The following is a 19,992-nucleotide window of genomic DNA, read 5'->3' on the forward strand; positions in this document are numbered from 1 at the left end:
TCTATTGTGTTAATGGCTTTTTTTGACTAATTTAAGTTTTTGAATTTAGCAAACCGACGCTTGGTGATTGTTAAGACATATTACGCGCAATAGTCAACCTTTTTAGCCTAAATTAGGATAAAAGGCATTGCACTTGTTTTTTATCTTCTGTATGGCGTCTTATCGAATAGAAACGAAGCAGCCACAAGCGTTCGGGCTCGCTTACCGTAACGATCTTAGCGGCTCAGTGCAGTATATTGGAGAGGTGGAGGACACGGACGATGATAGAGAGAGTTTAATAGATGGAAGGACCCATAACAATAGAGATGAAGTTACAGTACAAGCGGGGCTTGAACTCCTACGAAGTATAGACCGATTTACTCTACAACAAGTTGTTGACAGAAAAGACGGTAAGAGAAAGTGATGATTGATATGCGTCAATCTCCCAGCGCGGGATATGCATCGAATGGTTAACCTGAGGCTATTATCAGTGCCCCATTTCCACTGGGCCTCGCTAATGCAATATCAAGCATGCGAGCGGGATGCGAGCACTATTCCCCACCCAGATACAAATATTAATGGACACTTAACAGTACGACAAGTTGTTTACTAAACAATGAAACAAATGGGTAATCGGTTAAAAACTTAATATGCTACTTTTGCCGCAAAAGTAGGCAAGTCTTGAATGGCAAGAGGGTCTCACTTAAAGCCTCGTTTAAGACAACGATTTATTAATTAAAAAAAGGTTGTTGACGACCACGTTGCATATATGCGAAAAGATAGAGCGAACGCGTTTATATGTTATGTTATGAAAATTTACACTAAAAAATAGGGCCTTTTTCTCCATCCTGTAAACCATGATTGCAACAATCAGGGGTAATATGTTCTCAAAAAGGCAATTTGATAAGATGCTTTTTATGGAAAATAAGTTGTCGGCAACTTCATAAAGAGAAAAGCAAACACACTTGATCCACAAGATCACAGAGCAAAGAGAACCGCTTTTTCCGACATTAACAAAATAACAAATATTTCAGAATGTTTCTTTGATAGCGCTTCTAAGGATGTGAGTATATCCTTTTAATTCAACGCGGCTTCAAATATGTGTTATCAGGATAGCGATGTTTTCAAGGAAAAGGACTCAATGTCCCACTGGTCCTCCAGTCAGTCCAGGGACCTCGTTTTAGTAGTATACTGATTTCTTCCTAAAAAAAAAAAGAAAACATTGCGCACACTCTTGTGGCCCAGTTTCTGGGACAGTTACTTCGTAGAAGTTTCTCTGCTCAAAATTATGGTACAAAGTATGTGAGCTTTGCGTGTGTCGTGAGTTATGCTCGTCATTTGAGCTGTACTCGTCATGTGTGAGCTCACAAGACGAGTACAGCTCACATGACGAGTACAGCACACATGACGTGTACAGCTCACACATGACGAGTACAGCACACATGACGAGTACAGCTCACACATGACGAGTACAGCTCACACGACGAGTACAGCTCACAAGACGAGTACAGCTCACATGACGAGTACAGCTCACACATGACGAGTACAGCTCACACATGACGAGTACCGCTCACACTTGACGAGTACAGCTCACATGACGGGTACAGCTCACACATGACGAGTACAGCTCACACGACGAGTACAGCTCACAAGACGAGTACAGCTCACAAGACGAGTACAGCTCACATGACGAGTACAGCTCACACTTGACGAGTACAGCTCACACATGACGAGTACAGCTCACACATGACGAGTACAGCTCACACATGACGAGTACAGCTCACATATGACGAGTATAGCTCACACGACGAGTACAGCTCACATGACGGGTACAGCTCACACATGACGATTACAGCTCACACGACGAGTACAGCTCACATATGACGAGTATAGCTCACACATGACGAGTACAGCTCACACTTGACGAGTACAGCTCACACATGACGAGTACAGCTCACACATGAAGAGTACAGCTCGTGCTGTACTCGTCGTGTGAGCTGTACTCGTCATGTGTGAGCTGTACTCGTCATGTGTGAGCTGTACTCGTCATGTGTGATCTGTACGCGTCACGTCATTTGACGTCATCTGTGCATCTATTAGAGGACAAACTGTGAATTCATCTATAACCAGTTGATTTTTTTCTACTAGCGTGGTCCAGTCTGGTCAGCTTTAGAGTCGAAGATGGCAGAGGTGATCATTTGTTTGACCTCAAGGAGAGTAAGTTAAAAAGAACGATATGCTGCTTTATGCTGCTAATATCATCGCAGGTCTAATATCAAAATACAAAATCAGGGGCGGATCCAGGATTTCAAAATAGGGGGTGGATAATGGCCGGATAGACGGCTAGTATCTGATCCAGTGGTTCTTGGTAGGTCAATACATAGATCTAACAATACTTCAAGCTGAATTGAATTTGTCAAGTCAAGCAGGAGATGGCACATGGACAGGACCTTCTCCGGAGTTTTTTCAAACAAAGTGACTTTTATTTATTTATTTTTTTGCTAAAAAAGGGGGTTGGATACCCAACCAATCCACCCCCTGTATCCGCCCCTGAAAATGTTAGAATGTTGAATGCCTTACTATCAAACATCCATCGTGATGTGAAAGTGTGTGTGAAATGAAAGTACGCTTTAATTCTTATATTGAATCCTGAATAACTCTGTACTTTCAATTTTCTTGATGGTTGTATTTCTTTTTGTTCGCAGTTAAATCTTCTGGGAGCTTCTTGCGTGGGATTCTAGGAATGGGGCGTCATTATTACATGAAGGTGATTGACGTGAACCAGAACACGTGTCTCCTGGAGCTAGAGCATCCGCTGTCCTGTGGTGCGCCCGCACTATGCCCCTGGTCTGCGCCCACGATGACAGCCCGTATGCCCACTGGGGAGGTGCTTGGCCAAATAAGACACAGGTAGCTCATATCAGACTTAGAAAGGGGTGTGTGTGTGTGTGTGTGGAGGAGAGGTGAGGGGAGGGGGAGGGGGAGAAGACGAGTATTCATGGGAGACGTGCTGAATCGGAATAACAAGTACTTCATACAGGGTCCCCTCTGTACAAGTGTCTGAAAATAGACTAAGGGAGGGGTGAGAGGGGAGAAAACAAGTACTTCATACAGGGTCCCCTCTGTACAAGTGTCTGAAAATAGACTAAAGGAGGGGTGAGAGGGGAGAAAACAAGTACTTCATACAGGGTCCCCTCTGTACAAGTGTCTGAAAATAGACTAAGGGAGGGGTGAGAGGGGAGAAAACAAGTACTTCATACAGGGGTGTGTCAAAAGAAAAACGCAGGGTGGGGTCCAGAGCAGTAATTCACGGATCACGGGTCAGGGAATTAATAAGCTCAAGTTAATCACTAAGCTCAAATCGGCATCTTTAGCTCTGGTCACTAGATCCATCAAGAAACTTTTTCTATATCCAAATACACACACATAAAAGTGGCCGTCTTCTTAACTACCAACGAAGGGGTCAACCGGTGACGAACATCTTGTCACAGGGTCCCCTCTGTACAAGTGTCTGTAAATAGACTAAGGGAGGGGTGAGAGGGGAGAAAAGAGTATTCAAAGGAAGGTTGTAGAAGTAGATCTAGACATGTCATACTAATTAAGGATGAATGCAAGACCAAAACGTTACAAAACCATTTTTTCAGCAATCGGGAAACCTGTGGATCGTGTTTCCCGCCATCTTCATATTTTGACTTGTTTGACGATAAGGGCGAGCTCCTGTACTCGGTCCAGGGGCCTGGATGCCACCCGTGCGAGTGCACCATCGACTCCGTGGCGTCATTCCAGGTATTTATAAGCGGGCTTCCTGTGGTTATTGACGTCACTGAGCCTTCCCCTTTCAGCGCACAAACTTTCATAGGGGTCCTAGCTATTTTAACTGCCACAGCTATTCAACTCGCGAGTACTGGGAGAAACCTTCTTTCTGTTTCTCACCGAATTCGACTCTAATACCAGGTTGGATACAAATACTTAGATACAACACCTAACTATTTACATAACTAAGGAAAGCAGCAAGCGCACGTGCAAATATTCGGAGGAGTTTTCAAGTCGAGCAGGTTTAGGCTAGCGGGTTTTCGCTTTACGGTTTACTCTTGATATGACGGAGGGCGCGTTACAAAACAAGCATTGTTCAATATTAGCGAATAGGCCATCCCAGCTAAAGTTTGCGCGCGCATTACCAAAGAAACCTCCCTCAACTACCAGAAGGCAGCGCGCGCTTTTTTATGCTTGCACCAAACGAAGCGGTTGCTTTTTTATGCTTGCACCAAACGAAGCGCTCGCTTTTTTATGCTTGCACCAAACGAAGCGCGCGCTTTTTTATGCTTGCACCAAACGAAGCGCGCGCTGCATGCCTGGAGTTGAGGTAGGTTTCAATGTCGCGTGCGCGCGCATGCTTATAGCTGGAATGGCCTATTTAGAATTCTTAATTTATTCCTCCTGTACTAAGCTGTTCCACATCTTCATTATTTAGGACCCTCGTCTTGGTCGTGCACCGTCATAAGAGTTTGAAAGTCCAAAAGGGAGAATGTCTTGCGGCGCATTGTGAAGGACACCCACAACTACTACCTTTATATCCCCTATGTTTGTTTACATTATTTTAATGCTAGATCTTCTTTACAGCTCATGAAACAAAATCCGAACCAAAAGAATTCGCCAGAGTTTGTTGGCGAGGTAAACCACATCTGGCGGGGTCCCTGTGGTGGCTGTTTGAGCTGGTGTGTGACGTCAGAGACAGACCGAGCCTCGATTACATGTAAGTAAGCCACAAATCATATAGAGGCTTTAGAAAGCGATGACAAGCGGCAAGTTATTCGGTTTTATCACTACTACTGCATAACCAAAATTTCACTTTTGCTCCTATATGTGAATCTTTTACGCAATACTAAATTACGCTACGTACAAAATGTATTCCATCCCCCATGACCCATTGTGGTTAACGCGCGTATGTATGTATCTTTGAATTACCTCCTTTCCTTTCCTTTCCTGCATTTTAAAGTGACCTTTTGTTCGCTTGTTGATGGTTAGTGTTTTTTTTTTACAGTTTCCAGAGGCGCTCCAGTGCAAGAAAAAGCTCTCTTTATTGGCCTACTTGTCCTTTTGGTGAGAGAATATTAACTGAAAAGTATCTGCCTTATCCTTGACATTCTTTTCGGGTTTCCTGTTGTGTCTTGGTTTTTCTGTGGTTGATGATATGACGCCACACAACCACACTTTGAGGGCTGGATTTCACAAGCCCCCTTTGCCTTGTGCTAGGCTGTGAGGATATGATTTGGAAACTTGATTTGAACATGGTGGGAGGCGCTAATGTTGAGACCGCCCTGGGCGTTGTACTTCCGCGTAATATAAATGTCTCAGAAAATAACCGTAAAACTTATTATTCTCTTCTTTTTGCAGACATCCATCTACTGGGAAGTTCAGTGAAGCTTTTTCATGCCCTTATAAGGCAGCCTTTAGTAATATTTTTTTCTGAGCGGGGAGGTGCAAGGAGTTGCGAATGAGGTGCAGGGGTGGGGCTTAGGGGGAGGGGTGGGGATGAAAGAGGAAGAGCGTTCACGAGATCGACGGATGGGGAGCTGCTTCTAATCGTTCTATCAGTACAGGCACGTAGGTACCCCCCGCTCCCCCCAAATCCCCACCCCAGCAACAGTCTACGGGCCTGTAAGAGACACGCCTCTGATCTCATTCAGGAATACAGCAAAAAGATGTTTTCTTTTTGTTTTTCACTTCTTTGTCAAAGCAGTCCATATGTGAAAACTTTTGAAGATTCCTTGTTTGTTTCATGTGTGAAACAAGACATTTGCAACTACTGACTTGATGTGTCAATTTCGGATGCAATATTCAGTGGGAGGGGGATTTTTGTCTTAACCCATCATGGGTTAATATGTGATTTGTGGCGGCACAGATGGCGATCATTAATGTTTATTGGAAATTTATGTTGTCAGAATTGTTAATAGATACATCAGTGAGTCGCTATAATACTGTGTTCAGTATTTCCGACAAACATTTCACCTGGACCACTAAAAAACCTGAACAAAAATTCAGCCAAGGAGGTTTTGATGAGTTTTAATTTAGTACGAAGATTATTTTTTATAGAAATGTATTAACATATATGACATCTTAAGAAAAATACAAGCATAATTTGTGTTAGCCATGTAGTTTCCTTGCTTCATGTATGATTTTCTCTGGGTCAGAATGCTCGCATGCGTGTTTTTGTTGCGTCTTTGTACATATTTATTGTGCATGTGCTAACTTCCATATATTTCTTTCGTGCATTAAAAATATGAATTTATCCCAAAATCCATTTCTTTTAAGTACAAGAATCCAATCATATAAATACTTATCATCATTAGCTCTCCCTCTTTGTTCACATTTACACCAAAGAGAAAAAGGCGCCGAAACTGGAAGCGTCAAACTCCTCGTCCCCACTTCTCCTTTTCTTTTCTTGCAGGTTTCTAGTCCTCCGGTAGTGGGGCTCCGATACATGCCTTCAGTCCGAAGGGGCAGGTTTCTAGTCCTCTGGTAGTGGGGCTCCAATACATGCCTTCAGTCCGAAGGGGCAGGTTTCTAGTCCTCCGGTAGTGGGGCTCCAATACATGCCTTCAGTCCGAAGGGGCAGGTTTCTAGTCCTCCGGTAGTGGGGCTCCAATACATGCCTTCAGTCCGAAGGGGCAGGTTTCTAGTCCTCCGGTAGTGGGGCTCCGATACATGCCTTCAGTCCGAAGGGGCAGGTTTCTAGTCCTCCGGTAGTGGGGCTCCGATACATGCCTTCAGTCCGAAGGGGCAGGTTTCTAGTCCTCCGGTAGTGGGGCTCCAATACATGCCTTCAGTCCGAAGGGGCAGGTTTCTAGTCCTCTGGTAGTGGGGCTCCAATACATGCCTTCAGTCCGAAGGGGCAGGTTTCTAGTCCTCCGGTAGTGGGGCTCCCATACATGCCTTCAGTCCGAAGGGGCAGGTTTCTAGTCCTCCGGTAGTGGGGCTCCAATACAGGCCTTCAGTCCGAAGGGGCAGGTTTCTAGTCCTCCGGTAGTGGGGCTCCCATACATGCCTTCAGTCCGAAGGGGCAGGTTTCTAGTCCTCTGGTAGTGGGGGCTCCAATACATGCCTTCAGTCCGAAGGGGCAGGTTTCTAGTCCTCTGGTAGTGGGGCTCCGATACATGCCTTCAGTCCGAAGGGGCAGGTTTCTAGTCCTCTGGTAGTGGGGCTCCAATACATGCCTTCAGTCCGAAGGGGCAGGTTTCTAGTCCTCTGGTAGTGGGGCTCCAATACATGCCTTCAGTCCGAAGGGGCAGGTTTCTAGTCCTCCGGTAGTGGGGGCTCCAATACATGCCTTCAGTCCGAAGGGGGAGAAGAGAGATCGAGCTCTCTAGACTCCCCTTATCCGACACGATCATGTTTAAGTCCAAAGTAGCTTTTCTAGGCCGAATTTTATAATTAATATTTGAGGAGCAAATCCCGCCTACTTCACCACTCTAAGCTCTTACAAAGTCAGCACTTACCAGGTCAGCGGTTTTTGTTTCCGGTGAACATGTGCCTGCTCGGTGTCCCAGCGTCACGTGGCCGCCTCTTGGAATACGGGTCCGGGATGGGGGGCAGAAACATGACCTCTTTATTAACCTTTGCGGAGTCCCATATCGGGATACGGACCCGGGTCTCTTGACAAATATATTCTGGGTACCCCTCATAGGCTGTCGTAACTTTCTTTCTCATCTTACGCACTGTAACAGGGGGCGGGGCCTTGTTCATTATATACTCCGGGTACCCTGTGTACGCCTGCGCAAGCTTCAGCGGTTTCCTTGTCCGCGCCTTTTGTACGAGAACTGGGGCGGACATTGGGGTTGGGGGTTGACGTATTTTGCGCGCGGTCCCGTTTTCCTCCAAGTAGACATAGACGTTTCGTGATTTAGGATTGGGGCTATCTTCTACGAACTCTGGCTGTGCGTAAGTGATTTGATGGTGTACTTTGCGGACTGGTTGGTCGTTTTTCTTAGAAACGAGGACGTAAACACCTTCGGCTTCGTGCTCCTTGCCTATAAAATATGATAAACTGTTGATAGTTGGGAAACTCGGTCATTTTGGCGCCTCTTTTTTTAATAATAAAGATCTGGTATTTGAATTTGGATCTAGTTAAAAGCTTACTCCACTCTCGATGGACACGTTCCTGCCGCTAAAAATGATAGTTTGAAATACGAAAGAACTACAGACACTAGAAAATGGATTAAAAATAAAACTGTTTTCACTATAATTTATTATGTAAGATAATGGTCGGTATTTTTTAATTGCAAAAGGATTAACCACCAAAATGTAGATAAACAGAATGATAACCTCCCAAGAAACATCATTACATCATCGGCGTTCGGCATCGGAGGAGCATAAAGGCTAAACAAGGGACCAATCAAAGGTGGAAAGCCGTATTTATCCGTGAGTTAGCACTAATCTCTAGGAACCGGCCCTTGGTGGAACAACAGACAGCCCCAGGAGTATACCAGCGGACTAATTTCGCCGGAAATTGAAGAAATCTGTACCCTACCGAACACAAAGCTAGTGAAAAACTCCCATTTATAATAAACCATTCTATTACCCCATTTTCTTTCAAAGAAAATATTCAAAATATCCACTTTAAAATTGAACGGTAAAAATGAAGTGTATGGAAAAGGCGGGGAGATGATTACCTGGCGTTTGTGTCGCCTTCTCTACGACATAGTTGCTGGTACGGCAAAAAATGGGCGTCTCGTCCTGCCATGCTTGTTGTGAGGTCTTGTTGCGGTTGGCTGCTTGGGTAGCGGGTGACACGGGGGGCAAACTTCCTTGTTTCTCGATCTTCTGCTCAAGTTCCTTCATCCGCTCCATCATGAGTTGCATCAAGAGGTCTTGTGACTTGCTCTCACCACCAATACCTGTCAGAACCCGGTCTAGCTTATTCTCAACCGCGTCGAAACGAGCGTCCGCTAGGCGTGTCTGGACGAGGTCTCGGACTTCCTGGTAGTATAAGCTGCTATCTGATCTAAGGAGGTTTGGTTAAGTTCGATAAATATTCGTTATCATCACCACCACAACCACAAATCATCACTACCATCGTCACCACTATCATCACTACCAGCATCACAATAACCATCATCAACATCACTACCTTTATCATCTATAACCATCATCACCACCATCACCATCATCACCACTATAACTATCACCATCACCATCACCATCATCACCACTATAACTATCACCATCACCATCATGAAGATGGTGACTCATAATGACAGTATAATGATGATGATGACTGCGACAAATAGTCACAACAATATTTAAGAATATATCGAAACTATATATAGAGTACGAAAACTAAAGCTACGAACATTTCAAAGTATTATCTTATTATGGTATACCATTCTTCAATCTTAAAAGGAAATAAATGTGTACGGAAGCTAAAAATCCTTAAACATTTTTGGGAGATTTTACCTTCTCTGTTCAAAACAGTTTATAGATTTAAAGCCTTTCTGTCCTAAGCCGGGCTTATATTTAATATAACTTTGCTTTCAGGTGAGTTCTCAAGTAAAAATATCCATAACAGGGTATACAAATTTCAGATAAATATTTTGTTCTAAACAGGGTCAGGGTCCTTGGCGGCATTTCTATAGCCAAACAGGGCCAACTAACCTCCTTCGTGATCATTCACAACAACTAATACCTGATATTAGTCTGTAGAACTTCAGTCAAATTTGCAAAGAATATAGAGGTATGTTAAATTGTGAGCATTGTTGAGCATTGTTAAAAAGAAAAAAACTGTTGATGAGTTGTGACCTTTTTGAAACAGAAATAATGTTTATTTTATGTGACTGATTTACCTGTAATCACAGTGATTCTTGTTACACTGTGAGACGGATTCTCTTTCAGACTGATTTTCAGGTTCACTGAATCGTACTGTGTTCGCCCCAGCAACAGAATTTGCGACTTCCTTTTGGCGACGACGAAAAGTTTCGAGGATCTCATCCACTTCATAATTCTCATCAAAACCACTATCACTCATTAAACTTGAATTTAGAAACTTGTTATCGGGTGTTTTGCGGTGCATTGCGGACTTTAAACGGGTAGCCTTACCCTGGAATGTCATGTCTGCTAAAAGCGCCGAAGAAACTAACTGATTTAAAGTCAGCGTTGAACAAAACTTTGGTCCACTTAGCAACGCGATTTCACATCTTGTGGCACCTGACTCATTGTTACAGGGAGATCCTACATGGAGCCCATGCTGAGAGAGCATAATGGTATGGAGTGGCTTAACTAAAGAGTGCTTTCAAAATGAAGCACGGGATATCCTCGATAGCGCATCCATAGCTACTATTCACGCAAATATAAAATATTAAATATGAATGAAATACGTAATGGATAAAATTCAAGTTTCCACATCTGAGGCGTCCATACAATGGGTTTTTGAAACGATACCGAGATACGGAAGTTCGAGAGAAAACAATTGGGATTTGGGGTTAGAAATTTTTAAGAGGGAAAATCATTCGAGATAAAGGGATTTGGTAGGATTTTTTCTGGAACATTACCTTTCATCCCTGATTTTAACCATCATTTCATACCAATAAAAGAAACTCAAGTAAAACCGGACTTTCATATTTCACGTGAGCATATAGTTCTCACCAGGACGTAAAAAAAGGAGAATAAAATAACTAAAAAATTACACAATAATACGACAAGGTTGATGTGATGCTGTTGGTCACGTGGTTACTACGTGAGCCCTAGGTGCTTGCTGGGAAAAGTGATGGATGCGGTGGTCTGGTGCGAGCAGCCTCGTCCTCAGGCGTCACGTGACAGCCCTCTGTTTCAGACATTCTCCACGATAAAGCTGTTGTTGACGCCGGGCCAGTTTGTTTGCCTAATGATGTTTCTACGAGTCAAAATTCTAAGTTATTACATTTATGGGCGACGTGTTATTACTGCTAACGAAACGACCACTAGCGTGCGCTGCTAACAACACTAGCGCACTAGTTAGGGCCTGGGGTGTGGTCGAATGGGGGCTGTACTGGTAGTACTTCCGCGCGGGTCTTTCTGCTCCAGCAATCGTTTTTGTGTTGGCTTTTTGGGGTATATCTTAAGGTAAGAGATGATAGATGTATTCGATGTTCGATGTGTTTGATGCATATAAGGTGTTAAATGTTTAAAGACTGTGTTTGAAAGTTTTAGCAAACGACTCCTGTAAGATGAATGCAAAACCAACATTCGGACCCACATGCTTACACATGACCATGACTCGAGTCTTAGATGGTGTCAGCCTTGAGGCGCTATTTCGCATTCGGAAGCCAAAGCGAAGGATCGTGTTTGACGGAATAGATCTTGGCGGTCCAAATATCCAAGATTCTCAGAGAGCCATATCAGTCATTACTCGGACGCCTTTTGAAATTTTTTGGAAGTGTAAGGAAGAACTGGCCGTTTTAGAGACCAGGGAATCTAAACGGCTTTAAATAATGTGCAGATGAAGAAATGCTTGGAGGGTTTACCAGGAAAGCTGGAGCACCGTCTGGGCGAGTCCGGTTCTGGTTTTAGTGTGGGAGAGCGACAGCTACTATGTCTTGCGCGAGCATTACTACAGAATAGCAAACTCATAGTTATAGACGAAGCCACAGCAAACGTGGATTACCGGACTGACCGGTTAGTACAGCAGGTGCGGAAGCTGATGGTAAAGCAGTAAAAATAAAAAATAACAATAATGTTTGGTATTTTGCTATTGTTAATGAAATGAGGTCAATTCAAGCAGAAAGCACACATCTCCTGTCTTATTCCCCGTTCTTACCTTTCGCGGCGGATTGGGTCGAGCTGATAAGCGAACAGCATGCTGGGAAGGTTTTAGGGGATGCAAGCTCCCTCCCACTTTTGAGTGGATGTGTTTTTTTCACATGAATTCGCGTGACAAGTGCTACATATATAAATCGATTGCTTAATAAAAGACATTTTACATTATAAAATATAATATATTTTTATATAATATAACTGTTTGTATCATTTTTCCCTGTATTCCATGTCAAACCCAGGTACCCCCTTCCCCCCCTTCGAACACTATCCCTCCAGACCCCTTCCCAGATTACCACAGGTTTCCCGCGGGCTCGCCCTTTGAGTATTAGGGTGAGCCACCCGTCATTGATTGCCTTGTGGGTCAGCGGTCAATCATAGAATAGAATAATTAAACAAAAATAAAAAAGGAACCATAATGACATGAAATACTATAAAAGCCGTCGCTATTTTCCATAGTTTAAATCGCGGTAAAAGGGCCGAGTAACATACCGAACATTTAGTCGGAAAACGAAAATAGATCGAGGAAGATCCGACAAAGGGCACGGAAACTTTTTCATGGCTGCACATGAGTCATGCTTACTCATCTCTTCTTGACCAGATCAAAAAGAGCTCTTTTGAAGTATATAGATTAACCATCCTTTTTTTAACATCTTTGTATATTTGCAAGAAAAAAACATCCACCTAAAAATTATCTAATGCTTTTTTCACTTGATTTCTCATTTGATTGAACATATTTCAATTACTTGCTTATGTAAGTGAATACTTATGTTTGACTGGGTATTGTGCAGCGGTGTATAAATTGACCTTCTTTGATTCTTGTCAGATAAGAGCATCAGTGTTGACAGCTTTTAATCACTGTTTACTCAAGTTTCGTTGAGCTATTCAGCAAACACAAACAGACATTGCGACTTCCACTATAATCGTTAGCAACAACAGGTCACGGTTCCAAAGAACCCTAGTAAATAGCCATGAGGATTCTATATATCATCTTTATCATCACGGTTTCTTTTGAATTCTCTGATGGGGCCATCGACCCAGAAGAGGAGAGAAATGCCAAAGCCTTCTTGGACGAGCACAACCGCCGTGCACCTTTTGAATATAGGAATTCTGAGCTAGCTTTGTGGAATTATGAAACCAACCTTACTGATTTCAACCAGGCACTTAAGACGCAAGCAAGTCTAGCGTTTTCTATGTTCACACAGAGCGCTCTCGTCAACGCCAGCAAGTTTGATGCGAACAAACTTTCCGAGGACACCAAACGACAAATCAAGCTCATTGCGGCCTCAGCAAGCCCGAAGAACCCCGCGGACATCAAGCGCAAATCGGAACTGAACTCTCAGATGGACAAAATCTACAGCTCGGGGAAAGTCAAAGATGCAAATGGTGAAATGTTGAGTTTAAATCCGGACTTGTATAAGATTCTAGCGGAGAGTCGAGACTACGAGCGGCTGTTGTTTGTTTGGAAAGGATGGCGTGACGCAGTGGGCCCAGCCATTAGACCACTCTATCAACAATTCGTGGATATTTCCAACAAAGGCGCCAAGGAAAACGGATGGAAAGACAACGGTGAGTACTGGCGCTCTTCCTACGAAGTAGAAAACTTGGAGAGAATTGCGGAAGGTTTATACAGCGACCTGAAGCCGTTGTACCAGGAGTTACATGCGTACGTCAGGTACAAGTTAAGCCAACAGTACAGCCAAGTGAAGAGTGGAGACGCCATTCCTGCGCACTTGTTTGGTAACATGTGGGCGCAAAGCTGGGCGAATATCTACGACTTAGTGGAGCCGTACGGTAACCAATCGAGCCTTGATGTAACTAGGAACATGGTGAAGCAGGGGTACACCGAGCTGAGGATGGTCCAGCTAGCAGAGTCGTTTTTTACGTCTATAGGACTTGACCCTCTGCCTCAGTCATTCTACAACAGGTCTATGATCGTCAAGCCAAAGGACAGAGGGGTTGTGTGTCACGCCTCAGCTTGGGATTTCCTGATATCTAGAGATGTCAGGTACGAGATTCAGGGAGATTACGTGGTAAAAAGGGGACGGATGATCGCGGTTATCGTGACGGTCATGAAGGTGTTAGTTATATAGAGGCTGTATGTCAGGCATTAGCTTGGGATTTCTTGATACCTAGAGATGTCAGGTACGAGATTCCGTAGTAAAAAGGGGGCGGATGACCGCGGTTATTGTGATCGTTTATCGTAGTTGCGATGATGTTGAACGCTGTTGTGGTCGCTTATGTCACTGTATGTTTGTTATGTGGTGGTCCCGAAGGTGTCCGTTAAATGGAGGTTCTACTGTATGTCTGTTATGTGGTGGTCCCGAGGGTGTCCGTAATATTGAGGTTCTACTGTATGTTTGTTATGTGGTGGTCCCGAAGGTGTCCGTTAAATGGAGGTTCTACTGTATGTTTGTTATGTGGTGGTCCCGAAGGTGTCCGTTAAATGGAGGTTCTACTGTATGTTTGTTATGTGGTGGTCCCTAGAGTGTCCGTTAAATGGAGGTTCTACTGTATGTTTGTTATGTGGTGGTCCCTAGAGTGTCCGTTATATGGAGGTTCTACTGTATTTTTGTTATGTGGTGGTCCCGAGGGTGTCCGTTATATGGAGGTTCTACTGTATGTTTGTTGTATGGTGGTCCCGAGGGTGTCCGTTAAATGGAGGTTCTACTGTATGTTTGTTATGTGGTGGTCCCTAGAGTGTCCGTTATATGGAGGTTCTACTGTATGTTTGTTATGTGGTGGTCCCTAGAGTGTCCGTTATATGGAGGTTACACTGTATGTTTGTTGTATGGTGGTCCCGAGGGTGTCCGTTAAATGGAGGTTCTACTGTATATTTGTTATGTGGTGGTCCCTAGAGTGTCCGTTATATGGAGGTTCTACTGTATGTTTGTTATGTGGTGGTCCCTAGAGTGTCCGTTATATGGAGGTTCTACTGTATGTTTGTTATGTGGTGGTCCCTAGAGTGTCCGTTATATGGAGGTTCTACTGTATGTTTGTTATGTGGTGGCCCTGAGGATGTCCGTTATATGGAGGTTACACTGTACGTTTGTTATGTGGTGGCCCCAAGGGTGTCCGTTATTTGGAGGTTCTACTGTATGTTTGTTATGTGGTGGTCCCGACGGTGTCCGTTATATGGAGGTTCTACTGTATGTTTGTTATGTGGTGGTCTCGAGGGTGTCCGTTATATACAGGTTCCACTGAATGTCTGTTATGTAGCGGTCCCGAGAATGCCCATTATATGCAGGTTACTATTGTGGTGGTCCTGAGAATGTCCTTTATAATGGAGTCCCACTGCACGCTCCTGTAATCCAGGAACAGGCTGCAAAAAAGTTAAATAAACTATAACCTTATCTCAGGATAAAGCAATGCACCACCATTACGCACGACTACCTGGTAACCACCCATCACGAGCTCGGCCATATCCAGTACTTCCTCCAATACGCACACCAGCCGTACGAGTACAGGACGGGCGCCAACCCAGGCTTCCACGAGGCAGTAGGGGACACGTTGTCCCTGTCCGTGGACACACCCGCCCATCTGCACAGGATCGGCCTCCTTGATGCGGTCAGCAACAACACAGGTATAGACACGGGCAGGTAGGATATTGTTCCTCTGTCCATGTTTTCTCTTTTCCTAACAACGAGGTTTTTTAAAAATGTGCACCTCTTCCGTGATAAAGAGATGTCTTTTAATACTGTCTTTCTGCAAGACCAGAATTGACCATTGCCTCTTCGGTAATAAACAAGCTTTCTTTAAAAGTTTGTTTCTGCAAGACCAGAGTAGACCGTTACCTCTACCGTGATAAAGAGATGTCCTTCTTAAAACTGTGTTCCTGTAAGACCAGAGTTGACTGTCGGCTTTTGTGTAACAAAATCACCCGAGTAAGGACTGATCCCTGCAAAGTTTAATTCTGGTTTGCATATTTGTCGTCGTTTCACAGAGTCTGATATCAACGCGCTTATGAAGATGGCTCTGAGTAAGGTTGCCTTTTTGCCATTCGGATTCCTGATTGACCAATGGCGATGGCGTGTGTTTAGAGGAGAGATCACTCCTCAGAACTACAACAGGTGAGCACGGAAACACTTACAAGCAAACACATGATCGCAAACAAAAAAAACATCAGCAGGTAAACATGGACCAATATCAGGTTAACCTTGAACGCTAAAAGGATGTCAAATGTCCACGAACAAACAAACACGTGATCGATATCAAGCAAAAACGTAACACTAACAGAAAAGCACGTGTCCATAAAAAGAAAGCACGCTACCAATATTAAGTTAACATGTGAACACTGACAGAGAAGCACTAGACGCGTGACAATTTAGCAGGTGAATCAGCCATTCACAGAAATGACTGACAGCTAATCTCGGGTTCTAGTGCATGCTTAAAACTCTCCAACGTTAGGCCCGCCGCCATTTAATTGTTTGTTTATGATTCTCTTTGATCTCATTTTTAACCCCATCTTCCAGGAAATGGTGGGAGCTGCGTACAAAATACCAGGGTATCAAACCCCCGGTGTGTCGCACTGAGAACGACTTCGACCCTGGCGCCAAGTATCATATTCCAGCTAACACGCCCTATATCAGGTATTAAGGTTGGCGCAAACGGAAGCGCAACACAAAGAGAATCGGTCAAACATAAGCGCAAGGAAATCAAGCATTTGCGTTCTCTTGCGCTTGCGTTCCAGTGAAAATTAGAAAAAAGCATGTTTCGCTTACGCTCACGTCCAAGTGAGAACCAACCTCTAGAGAGTTTATTATCTCTAAGAACGAGATATTCCATTGGCTACTCACCCCCTACTCCTCCAATATTAATATCGTATTTTGTGAGGTATTGATATACACGATCGACTAGCAAGGAATCAACTAGGAATGCACCATTTGATTGGCGAACGCATCTGCATTTATAATATCGTATGTTAAGTTTTGCGAATCGAAATCGCGTGTTTGGTTTCCCGGTAGGTACTTTGTGAGTTACGTCATTCAGTTCCAGTTCCACAAGGCCGCGTGTGAGGCCGCTGGTCACACTGGTCCGCTACACAAGTGCTCCATCTACAACTCCACCGCGGCCGGAGGGAAACTTGGGTAATGATCCTATAAACGTCTCCTATCTACTGAACGCCCTCTTATGCTTACAAATTTGTATTGAATGCCTCTCTCTAAAAACGCCTCCCCCTACCCTACCTCGCTTCCCTCTCTACTAGCTCAAAACAAACGACATTCCGGTAATATAAATTAAATTTATTGCCTTCTTGCTAAATCAACACTGGTAAACGAGTAGCGTCTTGCTCAATGTCAAGAAATAATTGCTGCGCAGGCTTTACGTGATCCTGAATGAGCTCACAGCGATTATTAGATTATATACGATTAAGATAACAGCAAGTATTCTAAATATTCTTGTGTGAAATAAAAATTAAAGGATTGTTTGAGGAAATCGTTAGAGATGGGCACTCGGCTGAACAACCCAACATAGATATTTATGTTTGTTTTACTCTTACGGCGTTAAAAAGAAAAAAAAATGTAGAGGTTCAACCATGAACGGGCCACGGAAAACTTTAAAGTTGATGCGCAAGCTTGATGCGCAGCTGATGACACGGCCCCTTTAACTCTATCGCAAGCTGAGGACACGGCCCCTTTAACTGTATCGCAGGCTGATGACACGGCCCCTTTAACTCTATCGCAGGCTGAGGACACGGCCCCTTTAACTCTATCGCAGGCTGATGACACGGCCCCTTTAACTCTATCGCAGGCTGATGACACGGCCCCTTTAACTCTATCGCAGGCTGAGGACACGGCCCCTTTAACTGTATCGCAGGCTGATGACACGGCCCCTTTAACTCTATCGCAGGCTGATGACACGGCCCCTTTAACTCTATCGCAGGCTGATGACACGGCCCCTTTAACTCTATCGCAGGCTGAGGACACGGCCCCTTTAACTCTGTCGCAGGCTGAGGACACGGCCCCTTTAACTCTATGCAGGCTGATGACACGGCCCCTTTAACTCTATCGCAGGCTGAGGACACGGCCCCTTTAACTCTATCGCAGGCTGATGACACGGCCCCTTTAACTCTATCGCAGGCTGAGGACACGGCCCCTTTAACTCTATCGCAGGCTGATGACACGGCCCCTTTAACTCTATCGCAGGCTGATGACACGGCACCTTTAACTCTATCGCAGGCTGATGACACGGCCCCTTTAACTCTATCGCAGGCTGATCACACGGCCCCTTTAACTCTATCGCAGGCTGAGGACACGGCCCCTTTAACTCTATCGCAGGCTGAGGACACGGCCCCTTTAACTCTATCGCAGGCTGATGACACGGCCCCTTTAACTCTATCGCAGGCTGAGGACACGGCCCCTTTAACTCTATCGCAGGCTGAGGACACGGCCCCTTTAACTCTATCGCAGGCTGATGACACGGCCCCTTTAACTCTATCGCAGGCTGAGGACACGGCCCCTTTAACTCTATCACAGGCTGAGGACGGGTTTTTTCTTTCCTTCTTTTCACAATAAGAAAACACTATTTATACGTACATGTATAGTAATAGTTTAAAGGAACTTAGTCAGTCCTCATATATATTTGTGTAACCATTATCATTACCGGCTAACAGTGCTTCTAAGTTCTAGGACTGCTTCGTGCCAATCCTGTTTGATGTAGTTTAAAACATTAGTTTACTACACTTAGGTTACTAGTTTAACTCCCAAATTTGTGTGCTTGCTCAGAAAGTGCGCCCGCTGTCTAATAGGTCATCTGTTTGATTTTCAGTGCCATGCTCAAGCTAGGTAAAAGCAAGCCTTGGCCCCAGGCCCTCAAGGCCATGACAGGCACCGAGGAGATGGATGTCGGACCGCTAACCGAGTATTTCAAACCGCTGATCACGTGGATGAAGGCGCAGCGAGCCAAACATGGCTACCCGATTGGGTGGAGCAATGAGGGAGCATATAGTGATTGCAACATTAGCATGGCGACGACCGCTGGGCCAGCTATGGCATCGATTGTAGGCTCACTGCTGTTGGCAATTGCGTCACTTTTGTATTGATCTCCAACAGGCTTATCATCCTCTCGTTGTTATCATCAGAATTATTTCCCGTAAATGATTACAAAATAAAGATCGTATGAAATCTCATAAAAGTGTCTTTGATGTTAATAAAATCGTAAAAAAATCGAAATATTGTGGATTCTACGGTTTATTGACATCAAAGACAACTCTATGAGATTTCATTCGATCTTTATTTTGTACTTATTTACGGGAAATAATTCTGATAACAACGTGAGGATTGTAGAGCCTGTGGATCTTCTGCCTAGCTTTTCATTCGCGGGTTTCCTGTGTATAGCCATGAGAGGCTAGGAAGCTTCGGTTATCGTCAATTCAACATCCACAGGGAACCCGAAAACCCGAGTAGAACCCCTTTGACTTGTCTACGAAGGGGCCTTTTGTTACAATAAAACACTTTTGATCAACTTTCAATCGTAGTAGTCATATCTATGTCCTGTGCTCACTAAAGTAGAAATAAAGTTCTAGTCTTTATATTAGTATCTTTATAGACAGTTATTAGTGTTATCTTAATGGCAACTAGTTTAGAATTGAGCTTTTAGCGTGAAAGCATTTTGCCGTTGTCTCTGCTTAAACTCTGGGGACACGGAATCAGGGGTGGTCGCGGGACCATAGGACGTGGGGGATGGTTGGTGATAGACAAAACGGAGCTTTGTCACGTGTGACGGTCACACAGTACCTACCACACACGAGAATCCAGCATGTCTCTTTTTCGGCCGCGACTCAAGGCCGCTTGTCGACACTAGTCTCCGAGCATGAAGTACTTACACTCGTTCTAACCCTAGTTAAATCAGGGACAGCTCCTTGCCTACACTGAACTTGAATTTTTATTGTTTTGCCAAGAAAGGGGAATATAACAAATGGAGAAGTACAGGGTGGAATTCAATATCCAGTTTTAATTTACGCGTTAGCGAGGCGTTAAAGGCGATCTTTCACGACAAACGTTATCCACACATAGAAACTCTGCTTTCAAGGTCAACTTTTACTTTGGCATTAAAATAACTATAAATATATGTATAAAAAAAGTGCAGCTGATATCCGATATTCTGGAAATAAAGAACAGCCCCGGACCGGATCTAGAACAGTTGATACAAAAAACAAGGAAAGTTTAGTTATGATTCGAGACATGCCACCAGGTGATAATCCGATATAGACCCACTGATGACGGAGGA

At 44.2% G+C, this 19,992-nt stretch overlaps 3 protein-coding genes across 7 annotated transcripts in view; 2 read left to right on the forward strand and 1 right to left on the reverse strand.

Annotated features, from left to right (window-relative positions):
* LOC116616315 lies at positions 1-6,276 on the forward strand. Its single transcript, XM_032378397.2, has 7 exons — positions 1-389; positions 2,128-2,196; positions 2,685-2,889; positions 3,624-3,765; positions 4,600-4,732; positions 5,021-5,079; positions 5,374-6,276. Exons 1-7 carry the CDS (start codon positions 152-154, stop codon positions 5,398-5,400), a joined length of 873 nt encoding a protein of 290 aa, XP_032234288.1. The 5' UTR covers positions 1-151; the 3' UTR covers positions 5,401-6,276.
* LOC116616313 overlaps positions 5,883-19,992 on the reverse strand; it is a 22,355-nt gene continuing 8,245 nt past the window's right edge. For 2 of the 5 annotated variants that reach the window (XM_048731974.1, XM_048731973.1), the window contains exons 5-6: positions 8,649-8,980; positions 5,883-8,006 (exon numbers count right to left, since the gene is read on the reverse strand). In XM_048731974.1, the coding sequence (XP_048587931.1) occupies positions 7,480-8,006; positions 8,649-8,980 (859 nt within the window). In that variant the 3' untranslated portion in view covers positions 5,883-7,479. Of the gene's footprint in view, positions 8,007-8,648; positions 8,981-9,818; positions 12,618-19,992 lie in introns of those variants that run through there. The other 3 variants (XM_048731972.1, XM_048731971.1, XM_032378395.2) reach the window with 3 other exon arrangements.
* Positions 12,665-19,294, forward strand: LOC5509484 (angiotensin-converting enzyme). The gene is made up of 6 exons (XM_048731970.1): positions 12,665-13,771; positions 15,123-15,346; positions 15,707-15,833; positions 16,236-16,352; positions 16,728-16,850; positions 18,532-19,294. The coding sequence occupies exons 1-6, from the start codon at positions 12,735-12,737 to the stop codon at positions 18,803-18,805; spliced, it is 1,902 nt and encodes a 633-aa protein (XP_048587927.1). The 5' UTR covers positions 12,665-12,734; the 3' UTR covers positions 18,806-19,294.

The sequence above is a fragment of the Nematostella vectensis genome, chromosome 9 (assembly GCF_932526225.1).
Source record: "Nematostella vectensis chromosome 9, jaNemVect1.1, whole genome shotgun sequence".
Lineage (NCBI taxonomy): Eukaryota > Metazoa > Cnidaria > Anthozoa > Actiniaria > Edwardsiidae > Nematostella > Nematostella vectensis.

Excerpts from the sequence above, each read along its gene's own strand:
- LOC116616315 (XM_032378397.2), top strand. The coding sequence starts at position 152 with ATGGCGTCTTATCGAATAGAAACGAAGCAGCCACAAGCGTTCGGGCTC. Across the intron at positions 2,197-2,684 it reads TTTGTTTGACCTCAAGGAGA|TTAAATCTTCTGGGAGCTTC; the intron begins GTAAGTTAAAAA and ends TTTTGTTCGCAG. Across the intron at positions 3,766-4,599 it reads ACTCCGTGGCGTCATTCCAG|CTCATGAAACAAAATCCGAA; the intron begins GTATTTATAAGC and ends TCTTCTTTACAG.
- LOC5509484 (XM_048731970.1), top strand. The coding sequence starts at position 12,735 with ATGAGGATTCTATATATCATCTTTATCATCACGGTTTCTTTTGAATTC. Across the intron at positions 13,772-15,122 it reads CTGATATCTAGAGATGTCAG|GATAAAGCAATGCACCACCA; the intron begins GTACGAGATTCA and ends ACCTTATCTCAG. Across the intron at positions 15,347-15,706 it reads TGCGGTCAGCAACAACACAG|AGTCTGATATCAACGCGCTT; the intron begins GTATAGACACGG and ends GTCGTTTCACAG.